The sequence below is a fragment of the Coenobita brevimanus genome, chromosome 6 (genome assembly GCF_032717465.1).
Source record: "Coenobita brevimanus isolate Jiangsu-jjx chromosome 6, ASM3271746v2, whole genome shotgun sequence".
NCBI classification, from domain to species: Eukaryota; Metazoa; Arthropoda; class Malacostraca; order Decapoda; family Coenobitidae; genus Coenobita; species Coenobita brevimanus.
Window position 1 is genome coordinate 61701454 of NC_136959.1, and position 26777 is coordinate 61728230.

The window sequence follows — 26777 nt, forward strand, 5'->3', positions numbered from 1 at the left end:
TATCCGAGAAATTTGAGTTTTTCCACAACTTTTTTTCCCCTCCTCCCTGTTACTCAAAACTTGGCCAACAAACACGTGGATTAAATTTCCATAAAGGTCTGGTGCCGGAAATAATGCTTCGTTATTTCCTTACGTTCAGATGCTTCGTTATTTCCTTACGTTCAGATGCTTCGTTATTTCCTTACGTTCGGAAGCTTCGTTATTTCCTTACGTTCGGATGCTTCGTTATTTCCTTATGTTCGGATGCTTCGTTATTTCCTTACGTCCTGTGGTATACTTCACATTTTCTTTTCACTAGCGGTAGACTGTTATTCAATGTAGGAAAGATCTCTAGCGTGGTATATATCTAATCTCTCCATCTCGAAAAGTCTCTCCCAAGCTGTCCAGAAACATCGGGAGGAGAGACAAAAAAAATAAATAAATAAATAAAGCGTCTCTCCAGTTCCAAAATTCTCTCCTAAGCTGGACCATGTCGTCAGGAAATCACATAAATAAATAAATAAATAAATAAATAAATCGTCTCTCCATCTCTAAAAGTCTCTCATAAGTTGGACCATGTAGTCAGGAAATCACAAAAATAAATAAAATAAATAAATCTCCAGTTCGAAGTCCCACCTAAGTTGGACCCTGTCGTCAAGAGGTAACAAAAATAAGTAAATCAATAAATCCATCAATAAAACGTCTCTCTCCAGTTCTAATACTCTCCCAGCTGGCCAATATCGCCAGGAGGTAACAGGAATAAAGTTTAAAATGTCATCGGAGTAAAGAAGTTAATAAATCTCTCGTAACTTGCCTCAAACCAATAATGGGACTGAAATAAAGAAAAAAAAACATAAAAAGTCGCCATCCACGTACATCAGTAAATGGAGAGCATATAGAAGCCTCCATTTAACAGATCCCCCGTGTCAAGCCTCCAACATGACCCAGTAATGGAACAAAATGCCCAAACTTAGGTTTTAATTGACGAGGATTCCCGTAAAATATTCGTGTGTGTGTGTGTGTGTGTGTGTGTGTGTGTGTGTGTGTGTGTGTGTGTGTGTGTGTGTGTGTGTGTGTGTGTTCTAGGATTTTGGAACTACAACTGCCGAAGAACTTGATTCATCACTTTAAAAACTCTCATTTTTGTTTACAGCGAAAATGAATGCTTAATAATAATAATAATGTAAGTATATAAACGATAAAAACGTAAAAAGCATGGCAAAAGTGGAAAAGGAACAACAAACACACAGTTATAAATAAAGGGCCGAGGAAAGCAGCAGCCCACGCAACACACAACAACAGTGAAGAATCTGCCGGCCGTCCCCGCAACACAATGAGATGCTGCCGATAGGAAGTTCTTCAATGGAGGGTAACAAGAAAAGCCCGACCCTTCCCTACCTGAATGTGGTAGGAGAAAAGAGAGAGAGAGAGAGAGAGAGAGAGAGAGAGAGAGAGAGAGAGATCCACTGATATCGACTAGGAACAGAGACAAGGGAAGGAAGACATTTGACTGGGAGGGATCACAGCACCCCCTCCCACCCGACCCCATCCAGAATTTTGATCCCCGTACCCCACTATTTAAACCCATTATTTTCCCTCAGTTGTTAACCTCCCACACCCATTGACTCTTTCCCCCCATTAATCACACCCTCACCTTCTTTCCCCATTATTTTTTCACTTCACCCCTGCCTTCGTCATTTACCTTCATTCACCCATTGTATTTTTGGAACCCTTAAACCCCAACATACACTATATTGACCCTTTTTCCCATCAGCCATCCCAAAATTTCCACCCCCAATTACTGTCTCCCCTTCCCCACTGTCATTTTCACATCTCCATTATTACTCATTAATTCCCTCATCACTTCACCTATTTTTATCTCCTCTCTCTCTCTCTCTCTCCCTCTCAGTCATCCGATACTTCCCTCCCCCTTATTTTAATTCGTCATTTCCCTCCCCCCTCCCCTCCCCTCTTCTGTTTAACCTCGGTGTCATCATTCCAAGTCATTTTACTTATTTGATGTAGCGGAGATAAATGGTTCAGAGATGAGCTGTTTCCCAGGACAGGCGTGGAGGAGCAGGAGAGAAAATGAAAAGGAGTGAGGGAGAGAAAAACTGAGTGGAGCAAGAGAGAGGAAATGAGGAAGAAAGAAGGAGAGAGAGAAAGCTGGAAGTGGAGCAGGAGAGAGAAAATGAGGGACAGGGAGGGAGAGAAAAATCTGCCAGTGAAGGAGGGAGGAAATGAGAAAGAAAGAGGGAGAGAAAAACTGCGAGTGGTGCAACAGAGATGATAGAAGGAAGAAAGAGAATAAAATTGTGAGAGAAAACCAATAAGTTAATATGGGGAGGAAGAGAGAGAGAGAGAGAGAGAGAGAGAGAGAGAGAGAGAGAGAAAATTTAAATACGGCATTCTTGGTGAGTGAAATGGAGAAGATAAATTGAAGAAAATATACGGAGAAGTTAGTGTGGAAGAAGGAAGGAATAAATATGAACTTAGCGTTTACGGAAAGAAGACAGACGAAAAATAAAGGGATGGAGAAAAATGGCTAATATGAAAAAAAAAAAGGGGGGGGGGATGAAATAATAAGAGATAAATGATACGATGAACAACACGAAAGGAAAAAAAAACTGCTTTAACGAGGAAGAGGCAAAAATAAAGTGATGAGGGAGAAAAATAGCCTACGTGGTGCAGGAGAAAGAAGGGAGGGGGAAGAAAAAGGGAAGATGGTAAAAGAAACGAATGAGGAAGAGGCTGAGGAGAAAAAAGAACGAGCTGGATGAAAAAGAAATTAATGGAGAATGAGATAGCAATGGAAAAAAACAAAATGAGAGAGAGAGAGAGAGAGAGAGAGGAACAAGATGGAGGGTGATGACGAAAAGGAGGGAGGGGAGGGGAGAGAAAGAGAGAGACAGGGAGGCAAGGGGACAGGAAGGGGAAGAAAAAGTGAGCGAGGGAGAGAAAATGGATGAGAGAGGGAAGTTGAGAAAAGGAAGAGGGGCGAGAGACGGAGAGGAGGAGAGAAAGAAACAAAGAGAGAGAGAGAGGAGGGAGGAAGGAAAGTGGAAGAGGACCAAAATGAGAAAACCAGAGTGGAAGAAAGAGAGAGGAAGAGAGAAAAGGCGAGGATAAAGAGAAGGGAAGAGCCAGGAAGGAAAGAGCTGCTCGGGAAGATTGGAGAGGAAGATTAAAGATACGGGTGAAAAAGAAGGAAGCAATTACAAAGAAAACGGGAAGTAGTTTGAGAGAAAATGGTGCGAGGCAGAGAAGACTGAAAGACGGGCACAATTATTTGGAAGAATCATTTGAGAGAGAGAGAGAGAGAGAGAGAGAGAGAGAGAGAGAGAGAGAGAGTGAGATTTTAACGAAAGGATGGATGAGGAAGAGATGGAAAGGACAGATACCCCCCCCCTCCACTCCTCTCTCATGACCCGTCCCTCTTCCTCTTATCTTACCCCCCCCCTCCACACTCCTACCTTTCATTACTTCTTCCCACTCCTTCCCCTCATCTGCATCCATCCCTTCCTCCCCCACTTTACCTATACCACTTCATCCTCTTCCTTCGTTCTTCCCTTTTCCCCCTCCCCCTTCCCCTGTTACCCCCCCCTCCTCCTTCCTTTCTAATCCCTCCTTCGCTCATCTACCTCCGCTCTCATCCCTTCCTCCCCCTCCACCTTCTCCTCTTTTCCTCTATTCCTTTTCCCTTTTAAGTCTCCTCTCTTCTTCTCAACTTTTCCCTTCTCTCCCTCTTCCATCCACTTTTACTCCTCGTACCTTCTCCCCCTCTTCCCCCTCCCCTTTTAATCCTCGCTTCTTCATCCCCTTCTTTATAATGCTACCCCTCTTTCTTCCTTCTTCCATTTCTTACTCCTCCTCTATCTTCCTTCCTTCTCCCCCTCTATCCACTCCTACCACTCCCCTTATCCCCCTACCTCCCTTCCCTAAGCCCCGGAAGAGTTCGTCACCTTTATGAGAGCAAAGGTGGTCTTGTAAAATCAATTTCTCATCAGGCACATACACACACACACACACACACACACGCACGTTAGTTCTTTTACGTGGAGGCGGAGCAGAAATCTTTGGCCCATAGTCGTTCGGCCATGCTTCGGCCTTGGCTTTGGTACACTTGGATACGTTCACGTTGTTGTTGTTGTTGTTGATAATGATGACACCGTATTAGTATTAATCATTATTATTATTTACGTAAGGTACTTTTATCATTAGAGACTGCGTTAATATTATAGGCTAGATAAGCTGGAGGGACAGGGTGTTGAGGTTTGAGTGAGTGATGTGGGATGGAGAAAGGGCTGCCTGATGGCAAAGGACAGGATGACGTGAAGGCAGTTCGTGGCCACCCTATCCGGGATTAATGCTTTGAGTATTAGTCTTGACTAGTCTATCTTACCTGTCTGCCTCGCCACCTACTTCCTCCCTTCCCTCCCTCTATCCTTTCCACCCCTACCTCTCCATCCACACCCATCCTCGTTCTTCTAGTCCTTCCATCCCTATCCCGTCTTCCATCTTGCATTTCCATCCACACGCTCCATTTTTCGTCCTCCACCTGTCCTTCTCTGTCCCTCCATCTCTGTCCTCCCTGTCTCTCCTAGTTTTTCCATCTCTATCCTTTTTTGCCTTTCCATCAACTCTTCCTGATTTTCTCCCTCCACCTTTCCCATTCACATCCTCTCTCCCTGCTACTTTTCCTTCCTCTCTTTCCACTGCTATCTTTTCATCCACACACTCCACTTCTTTCCCTCTATACCTCTCCATCTCTGCCCCTCCACCATTACCCTCCACACACACCACTTCACTCCCTCCCTGTCCCTCCACCTCAACCCGCCACACACTACACTTCTCTCCCTCTATACCTCACCCTCCCTGTCCCTCCACCTCTAACCTCCTTCCCCCACCCTCTAACCTCACCTCCATACCATCAGTCTACCTGCCTCTCCAGGCATACTCTTCCTTCATCTTCATTAATTTCCCGTGTTTCCCCTGTCTTCCCTCTATCTCCCCTCTTAGGCAGAGGTTCTTTATTTTGGTTTTCTGGCAAATAAATTCATGCATAATTAAACACACACACACACACACACACACACACACACACACGACCAAAAAGCTTATTATTTTAGAAGTGAGCCATACACAGCTTGCAGTATTTTTATTATCCATTTAATATATTACGGTACGGTAACTACCTACCGGTATATATATCTTATAAATCTGAAAATGAAAACTATCTACTAATTAACATACGTTGGTTCAGCAAAGATACAGAAAAATATAACACAAGTGGGGGTCGGATACAACTGACCTTTTTCTTATCATACCTAACCTAAAATTGCTGAGGAGGATGGTGAGCGCAGCAAGCATTTAAAAAAGGGGGGGGGAGAAAATATCACCACCTTGATATACATTTTTTTTTTAGGCTTTATACGCTGTTTACTATGACAAATTCTGAGACATTTTGGTCACTATTCTAACCGAAATACGGGTAGTAAGGTATTAAAAAAAAAAAAAAAAAAAAGTCGGGGGGAGGGGAATCCGGTCGGCCCCTACAAACGGCAGGGTCGTCAAGTAATCTACAAATGCAGGTTGTCGGCGGCTGTGTGTGTGTGTGTGTGTGTGTGTGTGTGTGTGTGTGTGTGTGTGTGTGTGTGTGTGTGTGTGTGTGTGTGTGTGTGTGTGTGTGTGTGTGTGTGTGTGTGTGTGCGCGCGCGCGCGCGCGCGCTAATCAGGTGTATGTACGTACTGTATGTGTACGTGTGTATGACAAGCCAGAGTGCAGCGACTGTGTGTGGCAGTAAAGTAACACAGCGGAGCCTTCCATTGTTATCTAGTGTGAGTTAGAGGGAGTGGGAACAATGGGTAAGCGTGCAGCAGCCTCCTTTTGTGTGTTCTTAGGGCTATGGTTGGAGTTGCACCCGCCTCGCAAAACAAAACACAACACCTTCACGAGGAAAACAACTACCGCACCAACATCACTTCTGTCGGGTAATAACTAAGCTTACCAAAAGCGCTTTGAAACAGTGTAATAAAACAGTGCTAAAGACTGAAGAGTAGTGTAAATAAAACTTTAAGTACCGTAGTGTAGAAGTTTAAGAATGGGGTAAATACAAAAACTAAAATACCCGGTACAGGACTTAAGAGCGGTTTCATCACAAAAACATGTAACGCCTTGACAAAATAACTTCTACATCAGGACTTCAGCTGTACTTCTATCAGGTGTATTAAACGTTTTAAGTACTGTAATGAAAGGTGTAAAAAAAACAATGGTCTAATTAAGAATATTTCAGCCCCTTCAAGAAACAACAACTGTACTTATGGCACTTTCCGATAAACCTCTACATGGTCGTCTTCTCTACTGGCTAAACAAACCCCAGTCAATTTTCTTCAACTGAGAGTAAGTCGCTGAAGTCAAAGTGTTAATACTGTCACCATTAACCCCTTCATGGTGGAGAATACTCAGTCAAGCCTAGTAATCCAGCTAACCCCAGACAATGGCCATGTAGTGAAAAGTGGCTGCCATAATGTAAAATAGTAGCTTATCTGACTACACGAGCCCTTAGCACCTGGAAGATAAGAACTCACGGTACTTGTGTCACTGTCAGCTTAAGTTATATTTAAATTAACACCAATAATTTCAGGTGATCAAAGGTACGGCTAAAAGACTTAAAATTAGCTAAATGACTACGGTGACAACTATGATTAATTCTCTCTCTCTCTCTCTCTCTCTCTCTCTCTCTCTCTCTCTCTCTCTCTTATACGCAGATCTGGAGCAGTAAAAGTGTAGCCACGAGTTTTCAGTTACGATATAGCTACATTAATACTCTGGTTAGTGTATGGACAGTTGCTGAATGTATCGTATTTCACTTTGCATTGTACAGTATGGCAATCCTCATTTACTCGTAATTAAGACACTCTATCCTTAGGGAGAAGAATGAAGACATCTTTAACCGTACCGTACAACTACAACTTTAACTGGCGGGTCCATATCCCTGACCACGATCTGGTTCCTCGACATTTTTAACCCTTTAAGTCCAACGGCAATACACTACCGCCTTTATCTTTTGATCATACACTCTCCAGTCGATTATATTTGGATTAAGAGTGACTAAGACCTGGAAAAATTCGATTCACTCTTGTTTAATTCCTTCACTATCCAATTTAGCTTTAATGTTCACAAACCCTGCTGTCTCATGGATGTATTCCTTACTTTTGCAGCTGCTACGAATGTACTTGATTAAAGGTAGAGTTCGGAATGTCAATACTGAAAAGTGATTATCCGTATTTAATGAAAGTTCAGTATAGAAATGACTGGCAATTTTTTTTTTCTACAAAAATATATAATAACTGTACGACTGTATTCTTTCCGTTTTTCTTTTTTCTCACAAAAATACTGCAAATTCTTCACTGCATTTTTTTTTTTTTTTTTACGGTACAGTATCGTATACATATTGCCCAACACTGGACAATGATCACAATAACCATCAATATTCTTCCCTAAACTGGGGAAAACATCAAGGATCTAATCAATATGTACACCAGGAAGCCAGCACCAGCCGAACGTAATCAATCAATATACTGTATTACAGTATATATACCCCACACGAGCCAGCCTGAAAGAGGGTGTAATACGGAACGCGCGGCAGCTTTAAAAACCGATACAGCTAATGACCACATATTTCCGTTTTGACGTGCACGGTAGAAGTAATTGGCGAAAAGAGTGGCAAATGAGTGTATTCGTATTATTCAAAGCTTCTGGGTTCATTAACAACGTGAGTCGACGGAATTTTGATACATTTTTGTCGTTTTGTCAGGAATTATGTCTATTGTTTTTTTTTCTTTGAGGCAGAGATTTTCATCCTTTTTCAGCTTGTTTATGTTATTCAAGGACAGAAAAATTAAATCCTACGGTCAGTGGCGTCACCAGGGGGGGGCTAGGGGGCTTAGCCCCCCCCAAATCAAGGACTCAGCCCCCCCCAGAATTGCAGCCCCCCAAAATAATAATAATAAAAATTAACCAGCTTACATAGTATGCTTGCAGCTCGGCACTGACCCACCTAGCTTTCCCTCAGCCCCCTACCGCCAATCCACTTTTATTCGTGCATCCATATTAGTTTAATACAATATTATTTATAGCTATATAATGTGATTAGTTATTCACAATTTACGTAAACCTATGACTCAAATCATAATAGGTATAATATATTAGTTTCCTATATACTTTTTCCAAGCTTGGTTTTCTTTGAAATATATTTATTGCACAAAGAATGCATGATTGTATTACATTTATCAGACTTATAATATATTTACAATATATAATATGGTATATATTTATCACGGAGTTTTAAAATTGGATTATGCAGTCTAAAATATCTGATCTATGCAATTTTTCACAAATTCGAATGTTCAGAGCATCGGAACTCGGAATGTTTGTTTACACTGAGAAGTGTCTGTGAACTGTGGCTAAATCATGTGCTGTTTTCGGTTTTATTTGAATGTATTGGTTTCATTGGCTGTATAGACGTTACTACGTTCCGGTATATTGCTAGCCACCTCACTGTACCTGTTCATTTTTGTTTTTACAGATATGAAATCTAGCCTATACTCTACACAAAGAGTAGCAGTACTTGGTTCAGTCGACACGACTGTCAGAACTGAAAGTCATTTCCCTTTTGTAGGCTATTCTACAATAACACATTTACGGATATCAGCCAGCAGCCACTCAAGTGATGAAAAGGTCATTTAAAAATTTCAGGGACAGGGTGACATAAGGAAATTCTTTCGCACCTGCACCTCCAAAGATGACTCAGATGAGTGCCAAGAAAAAGTGGCTGTTATTGGGAATGAGGTGCCAGAAGCTTTATACAATTACCTTGTACACATTATATCATAAGGCTTACTGATACCTGGTATTAGGCCCATCAATATTCATGTGTCCTATAAGTTTCTTATTAATAGCCTGTGAGACCTTATTTTACTTTTTCTTCATCTATAGGCCTCAAAAATGCCCCTAAAACTGCTCAATTTCCGAAAAAAAATTCCGGGACGTCCCCCCCCCCCGTACCCCCCAGTTGCATAGGCTCGCTTCGCTCGCCCTCCCCTTCTACCTACACCAGGACTACAGACCCCCCAAAATCTGACCCCTGGTGACCCCACTGCCTACGGTTCTACGCCCACTCTATAGAACCTCTTCGTGACTAGTATCTTTCGGGTGTTAATCTGGCTGTCTCAGCATTCAAGACGAAGATATTGTTAAAGTGAAATGAGTAATCATCAGAGCCTAGACTCCATTCACTCTAACGTGGCTTAAAATTACCATCTTTCCGGCTTGAATGCTGATCTATTACATGATTAACGTTTGAATACAGCTCCAGTCATGACGAAGAAGTGCTACGTAAAGGATGCAGAGCCGTACCACTGTCTTATTCCACTTCATTGCAATGTGAAATAATCTGCAAAAGGACGAAAATCTGGGCCAAGAGAGAGAGAGAGAGAGACCATTCAGCTGCACACTCACTTCAATACCACACTTACATAAAGCATCCAATGCTCCGATTAATACAGGAAAAATGAATCCTAACGAGTTCTATTTTAAGTCTCTATCCTGAGCATCATGCATTGTTAGTAATCATGCAGTTTTTTACCGCTAAGTGCTTTTGTGAAATTCTGTAAAACCTGAATTTTACTTTCTTCCTCTAAAAATTAAATATTACTGATAACAGAAATAATATCTGCGAACTTAATACGCAAGAATGTAAATAAGACACACAATGTAAGTTCAATTTAGTTTTCACGCATATTTATAAAAAACCAAGCAATAAAGATCTTAAGTTTTAATACAACATTCATACCTTTTCTAATAAAATAAAAAAGTAAAGTCTAGAAATTGTACCATCTCTGAAATGAGAAATAATATTGATAAAACTGGGATCATAAAACTTAAAAAAACTGAAGAATGTGTACGACTCTACATAGTAAAGACCAGTGTCCAAATAACTACATTATTACGAGACGGAAAAAATTAATGTAACACCATTTAAGTCATAGACAAAAAAAAGTGTTCAGTAATTATATGGATAATACAGTATACAGAAAGTCAGACTGGTAGCAACACCCCAACATGTAAAGAAAACGGAGAGAAAACGGAGATTAGCTTTGTGACGCCGCCACTACGATACAACACACCGGAAACTTAAGATGAACTACCACTTACCGCCAAAGGTGCAGATCCTTTTACTTGCACCAGGACGTCTCATGGCACCTCAAGAGACATCAAACACTCATGATAATTCAGTTTAATTAGCAGCTCGCACAGTTTCAATAGTAGGTTCCAATAAGTTTGGCCACAAGTTGCAACGCGTCATCACAATACCCACTTTCGTTATTTTGCTTATATATACATTATTTCAAGATTCCCCTGTTCTTACTGTTTCTAGAACATACTATAGTTCACACTGAACACTGTCGAACCACAGTTACGCCCAGATCAAACCCATAAAGTTGCTGAATCTCCCAAACCGTCCGTCATCCAGTGTTTCAATGGTCGCGTCACGTAGGCCGGTCTGCACCGCGTCTCACATCATCACTTCAATAAAGTCGTTTTCAATCAATTGCACGTGACTTTCAAGAGTTCTCTACTTCCACTGTTATTTGTACGTGTTTTAGTACACACTGACCACTGTATGACCGCAGTGACACTCAAATCGCCACCATATGCTTGCTGAAAAACCAAGCACACCCTCCTCTTTGGATGTAAGCACGCACTCTACCTGCTCCCGGGCATCCGTAACCACATGATCCACATCTCTCAACATTTCCTTCCTCTGTTTAAACGATGTCAAACAAGGATTTTTAAAACCAGTTGTTTACGACATAAATAATATTTTCTGTACATTTATGGTGTTTTTAATTTAATGGATACATGTGAATAAAACGAGTAATTTATGTACGATAAAACGCTTCTATTATAAAAAAAAACTTACGACAGAAAACTACCTATTACAGGTAAACAATTACCCTGAGTTGCTAATTAGTGATTATTCCTCATATTCCGGTCCCTTCGTAATCAAGTTAAAACTAGTAAGTACCAAGCCATCCATTTAACTGAGCTGTGATAAATTGCAGTGTGAGATACTGTACTGTGTGTTACTAACAGGTGAGGACGGGAAAAACACAATCTGGCGGGGGAACGAACTATGCGCAGCACTACCAAGTGAGGTGGTGGAAGTTAGCTCACGTTACAGTTTTTTTATGACTAACTGATACAGCATTTCTTTATCGTATTGAGATATTAGCCTATCTGTCCATCTGTCTATATCTATTTATTCATCTATCTATAGGTACCGGTGTATTTGTCGACCTATTGACTCTCGCTAGAGCCCGTCTCACCCCTGGGACGGTTCTAAAATCTCCACACAACCTGGCAAAACTCCCCTGCATGCCTTAATTTCATTCGACCCAAAATTAACAAAATCTGTTCCTTGTCTCTATCAGACCTTCAAATTCATTTTCTACCTCACTAACTCTAGGAAAATAAATGAACAAAAAAAAAAAAAAAACAGTCTTCCTCGCCATGTTTAGCACAGGAGGAACGTAGAAGATAAGCCACTCTGTAATACCTTTGTGGCGGACTCCCTATGAAAAAAAAAAAAAAAAAAAAAACTATCGTCGTAAAAGTGGAAGGTAATGAGGAAAGTTTGGAGAGAGAGAGAGAGGATAAAGTAGCTTGCGGTACGTTGTACGAGAACCGATGCCTTTATTGACAAGAGCGCTTAGATGATGGTAATTCTTGTACTTGATATTTTATTTTTTGAAGGGTCGCTGCCTCGCCATTGTGTTGGGGAGTGTATATCCCCATAAAGCGATACTAGACAGGTGCAACCATACTAAACTGATTAATTTTAAGGAATATAGACCTCTAGCGGAGTTTAGCGGAGACCTATTCAAACAGGAGGGATTAGATAAAGTCCAGATAAACTTTACTAGAGGTGTATTTCTAAGCTAGTAAAAAATCGTCTATAGTCGGTTTGTTTTCCTCCATTTCAGCTTGGTTGATGTTCAGGTATAGTCCAACTGGGAGATAAATTTGACTAGTAACCAAATCTTTTCAGTCTCATAACTCAGGCCCATCGAACATCTTACAGTTATGACAGTATTAAGCATGAAAGTGGCCTAGTTGCCATACATGAACACAAACTGACTACTGTATAGACGCCCTCGAGCTGAAGGGAAAAGGAAGTGAAAATCTTAAATTTACGTGTCATTGTAGGCTACGTAACACCTTTTCATTGGCGATTTGTTACGCCCATTACACTTTTACGTTATTTTTATCTTTCGGTACCGAAACAGATTGCCTCATTGACGTACAAGAGGATAAAAATATATATGGAAAATAAATCGCTGAGGAAAAGGAGCTAAGAATTCGACCCAGTGGCTCGGTCGGCATGGTACTGGCCTCATGTCTGACCGAAAATAAACTCAGTCGGAACTAATCTCTGGTCTAGAATTAATCTCACGGTCGGATCCAATCTCACTGTTGGAACTAATCTCACGGCGGGAACTAATCTCACGGCGGGAACTAATCTCACGGCCGAAACTAATCTCGCGGTCGGAACTTAAAAAATGCAAAAAGCTGTCATAAGCAAAATAAATCGCTATGGAGGGGTTGCTACGAAGCCTGCTATGGCACCCAGAGCACAGATGAAACCTACGCATCAGGTGAAGGTAAACCGAAGCTCCGAACCACACGAAGCGCGTAACATCATTAAACTTAATCTTGGCTCCCGGGCTTTGAAGAACGACCAGCGCCATTAATATCAATAGAAGTGACAGGCGGGAGTGAAATTACGAGATTGTGGCAAGCGTTATGCATCCTCGGAGTTTATATCACCATTAATTATAAGGCCAGGCGACTAGGCTAAATAATGTTCTGCTTGAATGGAGTGAGACGCCTTCGCGTGGTGGCACCGACGTAACCGATCTGCTCCACTGCCCGGTATACAAACGTCCCTTAGTTCCCTCCCTATCCCCTGAAAGATGGATGGTGGACTGCAGGACAACAGCCTCCAGTCCACAGGCTTTTCGTATCAGATGAACCTAGTGTTACAAGAACGACTATTATCATTGTTATCGAGGCTATGTTCTGTTTTTCGTGATTCTCTCTCTCTCTCTCTCTCTCTCTCTCTCTCTCTCTCTCTCTCTCTCTCTCTCTCTCTCGGTGAAACCTTGGTTTATTGGCCTAATAATGTATTCTTACGCACGAACTAACGTACAGGACAAAGATGTGCTTTTGTTATTATTATTATTATTATTATTATTATTACTGTAACCGACTCTTCCACCAAAACACGCAATGTATTAAAAAAGAAAGTGATGGAATAACACACGACTGGTGGACGAAACCTATGGAAAATGTCACGTTCAAAGTTGAAATTTCCTAAGAGCGTACACGTCCCAGAGTAACGACAAGAGTTAGGCGGATTAATGTCGAATATGTTGGCGGGTCACGTTCCCAGGCGCCATTTTGGGGTATCGACTGCCGGGACACTGCTGCGTTCTCAAGTTTCGGCAGAGACCATTTCGTACATACTGCAATAAGTAAAAGAGAGAGAGAGAGAGAGAGAGAGAGAGAGAGAATCATTAATACTGGCAAAGCTTGAACCACAACTGACGCATGATAGGGAAAAATAATGTATCAAAACAAAAGTGGTTGATCGATACGACTCCAACGCAGCCCCTTCAGTCCGAGGTAGTTTTTCCTAAGCTGAGCACATTGCCGGTAAATAAATAAAGTAGACACCCGACGCTGCTATCATTCAGTTTTATCCAGCTTTGAAAGGGTAGAATTTTCGGAATAAAGATGTTCGATACAGCCATCATTAACACTTTTATGATAAAAGTTTTTCTTCGAGTAAAATCGTCTGGCAAAAAAAAAAAAAAAAAAAAGTGATAATGAAAAGGTTAATGGAAGTTGGAACTCGTGGCCACAGTTAACCGTTAATTACATTATATAACCAGAATGAGATAATGAACTCGTCGACTCCATTAGTGGGATGAGCAGTCAGGTATATATACAGCAAACCCTACTATTCATCCCCCAAGCCTCCTAGAACAGTATTCGTAAATCTTCCTTTGCTTAAATCGTACATGAAATTTCTCTACCTTTATCTTCCCTAGACTCTCTTCACTTTAATTTGGCCTGAAGATATATTCGTCAAATCTCCTAAAGCCACAGTCATAACAGTTCTTTGGCTTACGTGTGAGATTGCTTGATTTTACTTTTATCTTCACTAAACTCCTTTAACCTGCTATACATGTCCAAACTAAACCTCACTGTCCAGTCCAAATCTTCTTCAGCCACATTTTTTTTTTTTTTTGCTCACTTATTCTTTTATCTTGACTACAGTGCAATAACCTTACCTGACCAAGATCCCTAACTCCTTTACGCTCAGTTGATGGCCAAGTGTACTAGGACTGGAGGGCTGATTTCACTGGTAGCCAGGGATGCTCCTCTTTCACATCGTTTTCGTGGCACTCCCTCGTGACTAGCTAAAGGAACAATAATTTCAGGTCGAGAGAGAGAGAGAGAGAGAGAGAGAGAGAGAGAGAGAGAGAGAGACCATACCTAAAGGAACAATAATTTCAGGTCGAGAGAGAGAGAGAGAGAGAGAGAGAGAGAGAGACTGACCATACCTAACTCAGGGAGATTTGCTTATCCTGTAAATCGGTTAGGAACTTTACTAACTACGACGCCATAACTTCCTAACTCCAAAGACAAACTAAACTTTTTTTTAGTCATATGGCGGCAACGAAATTTTAAATGCAAATGTAATTCCCGGCCGGATATAAAAGATAAAGAAAAAAAAGGAGCAGATTACGGGCTTGAAACTTGGGCGGTTATGCTTCAGGTTCCCCCCTTCTCTCTCTCACACACACACACACACACACACACACACACACACACACATGCGTGCGTCGTGAAGGGCAAGGTATATACGAGCAAGAGGTAAGCGCAAAAGGGCAGTCATAGGGTTTATTTATCAACCTGTCTCTCAGTTAATATGCCTATTTATCGCTATCTATCCATTCTTTTTTTTAACTCTCTCTCTCTCTCTCTCTCTCTCTCTCTCTCCAGTGCATTATGGAGGAACAAAGGAAGACGCTGCGTGCCTAAAACAAGGGGGGGAGGAGAGCACTTCTTACCATCACTTCCACGCTGCCATTAAAAAAAAAAAAAGAGAGAGAGAGAGACCTTCAGACGATTTTATTCAGCCGTGGAGGGAGGCATGGTTTTATTTAGTCTGTATTTTTATTTATTTCTATTTTACTTTTGCTATCACAAGACGATTTTATTCAGCTTGGGATAGACCTTTTGGGGTGAAGAGGCTGATGGAGGCTGTAACTAACCCCTCCAGTTCGAAAGTCTCTCTCTCTCTCTCTCTCTCTCTCTCTCTCTCTCTCTCTCTCGAACTGAGTAAATCGTCTGGAGACAGTGAGAATACTGTGAAAGGGACATCATCTTGCGGTGGTTAAATTCATGGATTTTTGATGTAAAAGACACATACCCATTCCTACCCACCCACACTCACACTCACCCTCACCCACACACACACACACACAATCACAACCACCCACCCACCACCCACCCACACACACACAATCACACCCACCCACACACACACACAACACACACACACACACACAAAACAAAAAGTCGAGCAGCACATCAACAATTTACAAAAGTACACACACACACACACACACACACACATTGGAACAAGCAAAAAACAATAATAATTAAAAAGCACCGTCATGGGTGGGAAAAAAAAAAATTACCTCAGAAATATCCCCTTCCTCCCGCCAAAAGCCACAAAGAAAACGGAGATAACAAAGAGGCCACAAAACACAGGCGAGACTCATTATCGCACCAGCTGGAGTCTTGCGAGCCTCTGCCATCCTAACAACACCACTCTCTCCCAGCACTATTAACACTACTAACACCAGCTACTTCCAACACCATTTCCAGCACCAGCTACTTTCGATATTATTACTGCTCGTACTAATGGCACAGGTTACTTCCAGTACTACTACTACCACCAACCCCAGCTACTTCCAGTTCTAATACCAACACCGGCTATTTTCAATACTATTACTAACACCAGTAACACCACACCCATCGCCACAACTACCACCAGCACCATTACTACAACTATAACCACAAAACCCACACGTCTGTCCTCACTTCCACCACCACCCCATCAGGCCATCACCACAACTACCGCCATTAACACCACCATCACTACAACCACAACCACCACAAAATCCACATTAACACCAGCCCTTCTCACCGCCACTACTACCTCCACCCATCGCTACAACTCCACCACCAGTCCTCCCCACGTGTAGGCTACAGTATAGTGCGTCGTTCTTACTTGATGAAGATCCTTACCCCTTCCGGCTCAAAGTGTAATAAGACTGGAGGGTCGACTGCGTAAGTAAACAAGGAGATCCATTCCTACCTAATAAAGTCCATCAAATTTCATGCAACCACGTCTCAGTTTCCAAGTTGTGGCAGTGGCCCAGTTCAATGCACTCTACTATACTCATTTTACTTTAATTTGACCTAAATCTGCCAACCCTCCAGCTTGAATGCTGAGTTATGGCAGTAGATTAATACTAAAATGTGATACTTGCCCCGAAGAACTATTACAGAAGTGATTTAGAGCCAGTCTTGTCTTTTTCTGCCACCGAGCTACGTGAAATAAGCAGCAAAACGACGGAAATCTGGGCCAAGTTGAGATAATAGAAGTTTAGTTCAGGGATTATCAGTGACCATATCTAATCCCTTTACACTGAAAAATCTACCGTAAGTTTAATACCTGTACAAATGTCTCCAAGTATCAAGAACAAAATACAAATAACGTCCTCAGAATGAGTTAATCTCCATAAATTAGCGTCATTGAGGTTGCATAATGATAGTCAGATTGAGTTTACATTAATATAACAGCCTATCCAGTTCCCTACTTTGTAAAGACCGTGGCATAAGAGAATTCTTGACATTTCTTCCTCAGGTTTCCGTCTCTACGATTGCTTCAGTGATTCCAGAGACATTTTTATCTCTCGCTCTTTACTCTCCTCCACACATATCTCTTACACTCTTTTATTTTCCTCTTCATTTTCATCTCTTGCCGTCTTTATTTTCCTTCTATAATCTCAGGTGACTTAGCTTCTGAGTTTTCTTTGTTCCCATTTCATCTCTTGCCTCTTTCTTTTTTGCTTTCTTTTCAGTCTCTTGATTTCTTCTTAGTCTCTTGCTGTCAAGGTTTTCAACTCCTTTGTCTCTCCCTGTTCTCATCTGTCTTCTCGTTCTTATCTCCTCTGACTTTGTCCTCGTCTCGTCTCGTGTCTCCTGGTTCACATTTTCACCTCTTCCTTGTCTTTTGCGCCCTTCTCTGGCCTTTACTGTCTGTTCTCATCTCTTTGTCTCCAGCCCCTCATCTCCTCCGTCTCCCTGTCCTCTCCATTATCTCTCTGTATTCTCTTATAATTTCATCCCAGGAGGCACTTTGGTCCTAGGTAACGATGGCTAACGCGCTGGTTGACTCTTTCTGGCGGCCGGTTTAGGAGGGGATGTTTCTGACGCGGAGGAAATATAGTGGGTAATATTTCACCTTCCTTACGCTCCCTTTTTCCTGCCTCTCTCTCTTCGTGTTACCTTTATTTTTCTCCCGTTTGCCTACCCCTTCTTTGTTTTCTCTACCTCTTCTCCAATTTTTCTTGTTCCCTCTTTCTTTCTCTACAGCCTCGTTTTTTCTATCTCTTCTCCCCTGTTTCCTACCCCATCTTTGTTTTCTATATCTCTTCTTTTCTGACCCTCTTGGTTTTGTCTGCCTCTTCTTTCTTTCTACCCCTCTTTGTTATCTCTACCTCTTTTCCCTTTTTCCCTACCTTCCTCTTCTTGCTACCTTTCTTTTTCTTTACCTTTTTTTTTTTTTTTTTTTCAAATCCTACTTCCCTCCCCCTCCCGTGGTATCTTTTTCTCTTCTCTCTTCCCCTGCTTCCATCTCCTTTCAAATTTTCTTTAGTTATTTCTTGAGTCGTCCTTCTTCTATCTTACAGTCTGCAATTTCAACATTTTTTCTTTTCTTTCCCTGTAAAACCACTCCCATTTCTTTCAAATCTCCTGACATATCCAATTCTCTGTGTCTTCTTGAATCCAGTGACAAGCTTTTTTTTTTTTTTTAACTCTTCCTACCTCCAGACAATTTTGTTCAGCTCTGGAGTGAATCTGGTTCTGAAGGGATTTATGAAGGTTGTATATGAACCTCTTAAGCTCGAGAAGTCTTTCCTAGATAACAGGAATAAATAATACACTATCGGACTGAAAAAGTTAAATATTCTTACCTTCTTCCACTTGTCTCTTCCTTTTCCGGCTCCTCACACATTATTTTGTGCTTCTTGTTTTCCCTTCCTTTATTCATATTCTCCTCTTCCTTTTCTTTCCGTCCCCCTTCACGTTCACTTCATTTATCTATCCTCATATCAACATCTTTTCTGTACCTCCCTTCTCATACTTAATCTCCTTTTCCCTCTCCTCGCTTCCTTGATCTCCCTGTTCCTACTCTTTTCAAACTTCCCTTGTCAGCCTCTCCTCTCATCCCCATCCTTTCCAGCAACCACTTACTCCTCTTCTATATCTACTCTTAGCCCTCTGCCCGATATCTCCTGCTAGCTTTATCCCATATGCTTTCTAGCCCTCCTATACCTTCTCTTGGGCCTCTACTCCCTCTCTCTCTCTCTCTCTGACTCGTCTCTCCTAATTCCTCCTTTCCTTCCTACTCCTCTCCTTTCCTCCCTCCTTAATGCCCCCCTCCCCTTCCCCCTTTCAGCATCTTTATATCAGCATCTTCAACTCAGCCTGCCTGGGGCCCCTCCTGCCTAGGCCACTCACTGTATGGGTTGAGTGTCCTCAAAAAATTGCTCTCTTTTTGGAAATACGACAGGTAATTATTCACTTTCCTTTCCAGCTCTGTACTTTCTGGCCACTCTCCCTTCTCTCATATTCTCGTATCTCTCCCCTGGTCCCTTCCCAATGATTTTTCCTTTCCCCTACTTTATTGTCCAACTCCCTTTTGTTTTTCCCTATTCCCTGCTCCACCTCTCTTCTCTCCCTGCTTGTTCTCCAACTCTCTCCTCTCCTCTACTTCCTTCCCCACCTCACTGCTCTCCCTTAACTTCCGTCCCCACCTCTCTCCTCTCCCCTGCTCCCTTCCGCACTTCTCTCCTCTTCCCTACTCTCACCTCTCCCCTAACTCCCTTCCCCACCTCTCTCCTATTCCCTACTCCCTTCCCCACGTCTCTCTTCCCTACTCCCTTCCACAAATCTCTTCTTTCCTACTCCCTTCCTCACCTCTCTCCTCTCTCCTACTCACTGCCCCACCTCTCCCCTACTTCCTTGTCCACCTCTTTCCTCTCCTCTTTTCCCTTCCCCATCTCTTTCCTCTCCCCAACTCCATTCTCATCTCTCTCATCTACTTTCTTTCCTCTTCCCTCTATCCCATTCCCCATTGCTACCTGTTACACTCAACACCCTCGCCCTTCCCTCTCAACCTCACTGCTATATATCTTGACTCTCTTTTAATCTCCCCACAAAGAAAAGGCTCCCCTAAACTGAAAAACATCGTCTGGTGAGATGGAGAACAGGCTAAGACATTATGGCAGTGAGGGGGGTCAATATCCTGTTGTTATGTATGCAGGAAATAATTTTGGTAGCAGAAAATGGGTAGTGTTTAATAAGCAAAATAACCATTAAAATACAAAACACAGGAACACATTCTAACCCTTTCATCATCTATGAAACACTAAATTTCAAAACTAAATAATACATTCCAACTTTCATCCATAAAAAATGAAATAAATCCCAAACTTCAAAACGCATCAGGAAATTCCAACCTTTCGTCCATTATAAAACACTGACTTGACAGGCTACAACACAAGTAATACCCCAGACTCCTCACACCCTTCATCGCTTGTACAAAAACGGACAGGCTGCAGGAGAGTGAAATCTGTGTAAACACAGAATTCAAAACAAAGGTCACTCCATCGGACTGGCCGAGTGATGTTATAGCCAGCTCTCTCTCTCTCTCTCTCTCTCCAGCCTATGAGATCAATGTTGTTATGTTGTTAGTGGGAGGGTTGATGCTGCATGCTCTGCCTGCTCTCTTTCCCTCTCTCCACTCTACTTGTTCACTTTCTCACTACAGTATTTATATTTCTCACCTTCCCAAGTGATATCCCCTTCCATATCTCGCAAACATTATCAGTTTGCTTTAGACTTCTTTTTTTCCCTATTCTGCCATACATCACAGCTATGTCATCTTTTTTCTTTTTAATACAAAAAAGAAAAGAACCCAAGGCTGACAGCCAACAAAAATTCACATTAAAAAAAAATAATAATAATTGTCAAGTTCAAGATGCACTCATTTTGAGATGCCCAAGACCGAAGATCAAAGGCAGAGGGAAAGCTAGATTATGGATGAGAGTTCTTGTGTTGACTAACTGCATGTACGGATGACTGACAGCACTAGTTAACTCTTGAATTGCAGAGTTGGACCCAAAAAGGATGAGCTTGTGTAACTAGATAGGTGCTGTGTGCCTGGAGTTATGGGGAAGTTCTGTCAACTCTCCATAATGAGGAAAAACCAAAGTTACAACACCACACAGCAGTATGTGTAAATCCATTAACTAACCACACCAAGCTCTGTTACCCCTGGAAAATATATTCCAGTCTGGTGACTGTGTTTTTATTGTTTCCATACAATAGATACCAAAGCAAAGTCTTGCCCCTATTAATGGACCTACAAATCTAACCACACCATGATCTGTTACCCCTACAAAATATATTCCAATGCAGTGCTTACCGCTGTTGCCATAATTATATAGTAAAGCAAAGTCTTCCTTCTATTACTGGACTTATATCACAGCTAGGGAACATCCAGCATAAAATGCATTCTAAATGAGCTGCAGGCAAATAATGTGTAACTGTACACTTTTATTAAAAAAAAGTGGAAATCAATAAAGCACCTTCTCTTAAATTGGAAAAGTATAGTATGTACAAAAATAATGTGAAACCCACACAACAGGGTCCAGTGTATATGGTTTCTAATAACCTGATAATAACTAACATTTTGCAATATTAGTCCAACAGCTTTGGTCGTTTGGAATATTTATAGTCGTGAATTCTAAGTTATGGTCTACTGTAAGTTATAGCATCATTTACAGCTAAAACATCCCACAATCTGAATGCAGAAGCAAGTTTATACTGTTATTCACTCATGGTGCTGGAAAGTATTGTACATAAATTAGCTTAATACTACTACAGTACTTAATTCATAATTTCATTAATATTAAAACATTTACCAAAGAACTGCATACTCTACTGCAGCATTTATCAGCAAACTAAAAGTTTACATATATTAGTTTTTATTAACTGAACACAACCTTATAACTAACATAAAATCACTACAACCCTTGGTTTATATCTAGTTATTAAAAACTATTAGTATACAAAAGGCAATACAGCACCAGATTCTACATATAAATATACAGTACCCACACATCCAAGACAGTAATATTGTCGCCTGAGGGTCCTGTCTAGGACGAAAAACGTCTTGGACCAACACAAGACCTTATGGAAAAAATTAATATTGTCACAAAATCTTCGAAAACTGACCATAAAAACATCAACCTCGACCTATTTTGGCACCAAAACAAATTTCCTCACCTTGAAAGTGTCTGTTTCTGAGCTTATCTCCAGCTTGATAGCTCAGTCATCTCCAGCTTAGTATCCTGAGGTAGATGGCGGCGCTTCAAGGGGTTAGCAGACGGTTTCCTAGGCATGGTTACGTAAGGAGGGACAATAACCTAGGAGCAAATGCTGACTGTAACATGCAGTAAGTGTGTCCATAATGCTCTGGTGAGAGACAAAAGCAAACCCCGCCTGCTCAACACGTGACCAGATGTCAATATTTTATTGGACAATATTGCAACCACATCACTCTCCCGGGCGCGGGAACCATGTTGGACTGGGTGAGACCATCGTAGCTGTATTCTCCTCGGATTTGGGCCGTTATGAACTGTTGGTTCCATATTGGACGTATGCAATCGTATTACAGCAATATTTTTCATTATTATTTATGATCTCCGTCTTGGACATGAAACGTCTTGGACAAACCCGTCTTGAACACGAGGGTATTGTATATTACTACCTTCAAATAGTATTACCTAAACATGTACAATCATAATTCAAGTATATATATTTAAAGTACATGCTATATTTTTAATCTGGTGAGTACATTAACAGTTTACTACTCTCTTCCACTAAACATTAGGGAGGTACAGTGCAAATCTAACTAAATTAAACAAAGTACACCTATTACTTATACCCCAAATTCTATTTATATTAGGATTTTATGAGGTAATTTGTCAACTACACACACAGGCTACCAGTATATAACCTGGCACGATTTACTTACCCATGCATTAAAGGTGAAAGCTTCTCCATTTCATGTAACATGCAATTGTCATTATAAAAAATATGTCTAAAAACAAGAGCACCACTGCCAAAGAAGTCATAAAAAAGTAGTCTTTGTTACATCAATAGTCACAATGGCACAATATTAAGGCTGTACAGATGGAATTTCAACTAAAAATCCAGAGAAATAATATAGATTTGGAAGCATGTACTTAGTAGTTAAAAAGAAAGTACGAAAACTGAAAAGGAGAAGCCATGACCACTAAAGATCAATGAGGTAAAAATACTGAGTGCTGTATGCTTATGTGTCAGTATGGCTTAGTAGTCTGGCCAGGCCACACACCTGCCTTGGGAGTCCCGCCTCACACACGATCCCTCCTCCTGGCTGTTGGTCTCGTGGGAGAAGTCGAAGTTGGTGTCATAACCATACTCCTCCTGCATCAAGTAAGTGTTCAGTCTCAGTAAGCAGTGTAAGTTGAACAACTGATTGTTGTTGGTGATTTTGTGACCATTGGCTCATCTGAAAGTGAACCTCGTGGATTATATGATGACGTTCCACCAGCTGTCCACCGTCTGACTTTTGGCGGACTGGGAGGGAACTGAGGAACATTCATACAACTGGCCAGTGGAGCTAACTGATTACAGTATATCCGTGCCATAAAGTGAAGGCATCCCTCTCCAGCAGCGATTCATTGATAATTGCACCTAATTATAGCAACATAACATCAATTTGCCACCAAATAACTATACAAATAGGCTAATTAAAAAAAAATCATTTGAAAATTAAAACTTCACACATCAGACAAAATCAATGGAGAAAAGCAGAAAACTAACACTATGGGGTAAACTAAATTAATTAACTTTAAACTGTACTGCTTTCATGGACTCTTTTAAACCCAGCAATATGATTTTTTTTTTCCAGACAATTTTATTCAGTTAGAGGCGCTCACCATCCACTCACTCGATGTAGTGCTGCTCTGGGATGTCTGCCCTTTCCTCTCCTCACTCCTTTCCTTCCTTCGTCTTCTGTCTTTCTTTACTTCAATCTTTCCCCGTCCTTCTGCCTGCGGGTGACTTTACACTCCCTCTTTTGTCTTTCTTTCTTTCATTGTTTCCTCTTCTTCTGCTTATGGGTGACTCTACACTGAGTGACAAGCCAAATGGCTTTGTGTACACCAGGAAACCAGTTATTATGCTGGGTGGTAACCATATACAGTAATCAAATTATGGCACCTGGTGGTTTAGTGGGTAATTACAGTGCTCCAATCAGATTGAACCGCTGAAGGTTTATATCCAAGGGATGGTTGGGGTTTTTGCTCACGTAATGCCACTCAGGGATGAGTGAGGCTGGTCACTCTCATTTTAAATGTCAGGACCAACATGCCTAGCCCCGAGCTCCTACACTCCTCATGGGGCAAGGTAGGATTGGGTGATGGATGGATGGATGGAATGAGAAACCCACTGTACAGTAATGAGGGGACGGGAAACATTTTCCATTAAACATATTCAGTGCCAAATGGTTCCTACTAAACAAAGTAAAATTTCATCTGGTGACAAGAGAATATACTAATTATAATAAAGAGGTAAATTAAGAGCTAAAGCAAATTATGTACAGATACAGTAAACTCTCAATTATCCAGGGTAATTCAGCCAAGCACTATGCTGAATGATGCAAAATGCCAGATATTGCATAGTACCCCCCATCTGCTCAATATCTGGTGTTGAGCCAGATATTGCATTACTGTCTGTCTTGACCCTCCATCCCACTAGTGAAAGATGAAAATTAAGCAAAAAATACAATAATGATCTATCTATCTATCCATCTATTACAAGATGCCATAATCCCATAAGAGGTGGCCATGATACAATAATCCAGTAATATGGCGATGGTTGGCCACCATTAACATGCCGGTTGATACACCTCGATGCTGGATATTGCACAGAACCACCAGTTACATCCCGTTTCAGCACTGGATATTGCATAAATTTGCTGGATATTGCTTTAATAGAGCTGAGCCAGCAACATGGGATACTGCATTGGGCCAGATATTATGACGACAGATAATTAAGAGTGTACTATAGTACTGTACTGTACTTTGCTATGCGCTCCTTGAAAACAAATCTAGGGACTACACACTAACAATTTCAATACTCCAACCACACTGATTATCTGGGGGCACTTTATCATTTAAGTTGTGATTAAATCCTAAATGAAAATGAAAGTAACACATACGAGGGACAGTCCAAGGGATTCAAGATACAGCTTATATTGTGAGATGTATATGAAGTGGCAAACAACTTGGATTTTGTACTGACTGAAGACATGGCTTTGGCACAAAAGAAAAAAGCATATAGTGAGTGGATGAGAAATAGGGGTATGAAAGAAGTTGAGAGACGGAAGAGAGAGTTATATGTAGAACGGAAGAGAAAAGTGAAAAGATTAGTAAGAGAGAGTAAGAAGAGAGTGGATGAGGAATTTTGAAGGAATTTGAGTGTCAAGTGGCGGAAATGTAAGAAAATGTTCTGGAATGAGGTAAAGTGAATCAGACAGGGTGGCAATGAAGTTAGCAGGGGAGTGAAAGATAAAAATGGTAGATTACTAGTTGAGAAGGGAGAAGAAGTAAGCAGATGGAGAGAACAAGTTAATGAATTGTTGAACATAGAGAATGAATAAGTGGCTGGGGAATGGCTGGAAGAAGGAGGGAAGTGAGAAGACAGGAAGAAATCAGTAGGATAGAAGTTGTGGAAGCAATGAAGAAAGTCAAAATGGGGAAAGCCCCAGGAATTGATGCAGTGTGTGGTGAAATGCTGAAGAGTGGGAGAGAGATAGTAGCAGAATGGAAGTGGAAGATGTGCAGATTGCCCTGGGAGGAAGGTAGAATCCCGGAGGATTGGAAGTTAGGTATAATTATTCCCTTGTACAAAGGGAAAGGGGAAAAAGAAGTGTGTGGTAATCACAGGGGCATTTGTTTTCTTAGTGTAATAGGAAAAGTATATGGTAGGGTACTTATTGACAGAGTTAGGAAAATAACAGAGGAGTTAGTTGGAGAAGAACAGGGAGGCTTTAGGAAAGGAAGAGGTTGTGTAGATCAGATATTCATTCTTAGATCTTTAGTGGAAAAGTTTCTAGAGAAGGGAAAGAAGTTGTATGCGGCCTTCATGGATTTGAAGAAAGCATATGACAGGGTGGATAGACAAGGATTGTGGAAAGTATTAAGAATATATGGAGCAGATGGGAAGTTGCTGAATACTGTGAAGAGTATGTATGAGGGTGCTAGGGCTGCAATGTGTGTGGATAGTGAACTGAGTGAGTTTTTCCATTTGAAGGTTGGGTTGAAGCAGGGATGTGTTATGTCTCCATGGTTGTTCAATCTGTATATGGATGGGGTTTTTAAAGAGATACAAGGTAGGGCAGTGGATGTTGAAGTGGCCCAAATGAGAGAGGGCAGTGTTTGGAAACTCCCAGTACTGTTGTTTGCAGATGATACTGTGTCGTTAAGTGAAGATGAAGGGGAGCTGCAAGGCTTGGTGGATGAGTTTGGGAGAGTGTGTAAGAAACGGAATCTAAAGGTGAATGTAGGGAAGAGTGAAGTCATGGTCTTAGAGAAAGGTGAAGTCAGTGAATGTACAGTGATGCTGGATGATGAGGAAATGGAAAATGTGAGTACAGTACATTTAAATAGTTAGGTAGTGTGATGAGTAAAGATGGAAGTTTGGAGGGTGAAGTGCTTGAAAGGGTACAACAAGGAAGAAGGGTTGCTGGTTCCTTGAAGGCAGTGATAAGAAACAGGGAAGTGAGCATGGAAGTGAAAAAAGTTACTACATGACAGCATTGTGATACCAACTCTAATGTATGGAAGTGATGCTTGGACGTTGTTGGAGGGACACAAGGCAAGAGTGAGAGCAGTGGAAATGAGTTATTTGAGAGGAGCCTGTGGAGTCAAATGGACAGACAGACTGACAAATGAGGATGTGAAGAAGCGTTGTGGTGTGGATGTGGATGTGATAGGAAGCATTAGGAGAGACATATTGAGGTGGTTTGGCCATGTGGAGAGGATGGAGAGTAAGAGACTGATGAGGAGAGTGTATGTGTGTGAGGTGGAGAGGGAGGGAAAGGCCAAGGATGAGGTGGAGAGATGGAGTGGAGAGCTTTATGAGAGAGGGGGGTGTGAACTGGGAGCAGGGCAGTGAAACGGCGGGGGACAGGGCAACGTGGAGGCGATTTGTTTGTGGCCACCCCGTATAAGGGATTAAGGTGTCTGGC

At 41.4% G+C, this 26777-nt stretch overlaps 1 protein-coding gene across 1 annotated transcript in view; it reads right to left on the reverse strand.

Annotated features, from left to right (window-relative positions):
* LOC145401408 (uncharacterized) overlaps nucleotides 1-26777 on the reverse strand; it is a 205482-nt gene that overhangs the window by 80465 nt on the left and 98240 nt on the right. The window contains exons 80-81 of the mRNA XM_080273750.1: nucleotides 22857-22948; nucleotides 19958-20028 (exon numbers count right to left, since the gene is read on the reverse strand). Coding sequence (XP_080129876.1) covers nucleotides 19958-20028; nucleotides 22857-22948 — 163 coding nt within the window. The remainder of the gene's footprint in view (nucleotides 1-19957; nucleotides 20029-22856; nucleotides 22949-26777) is intronic.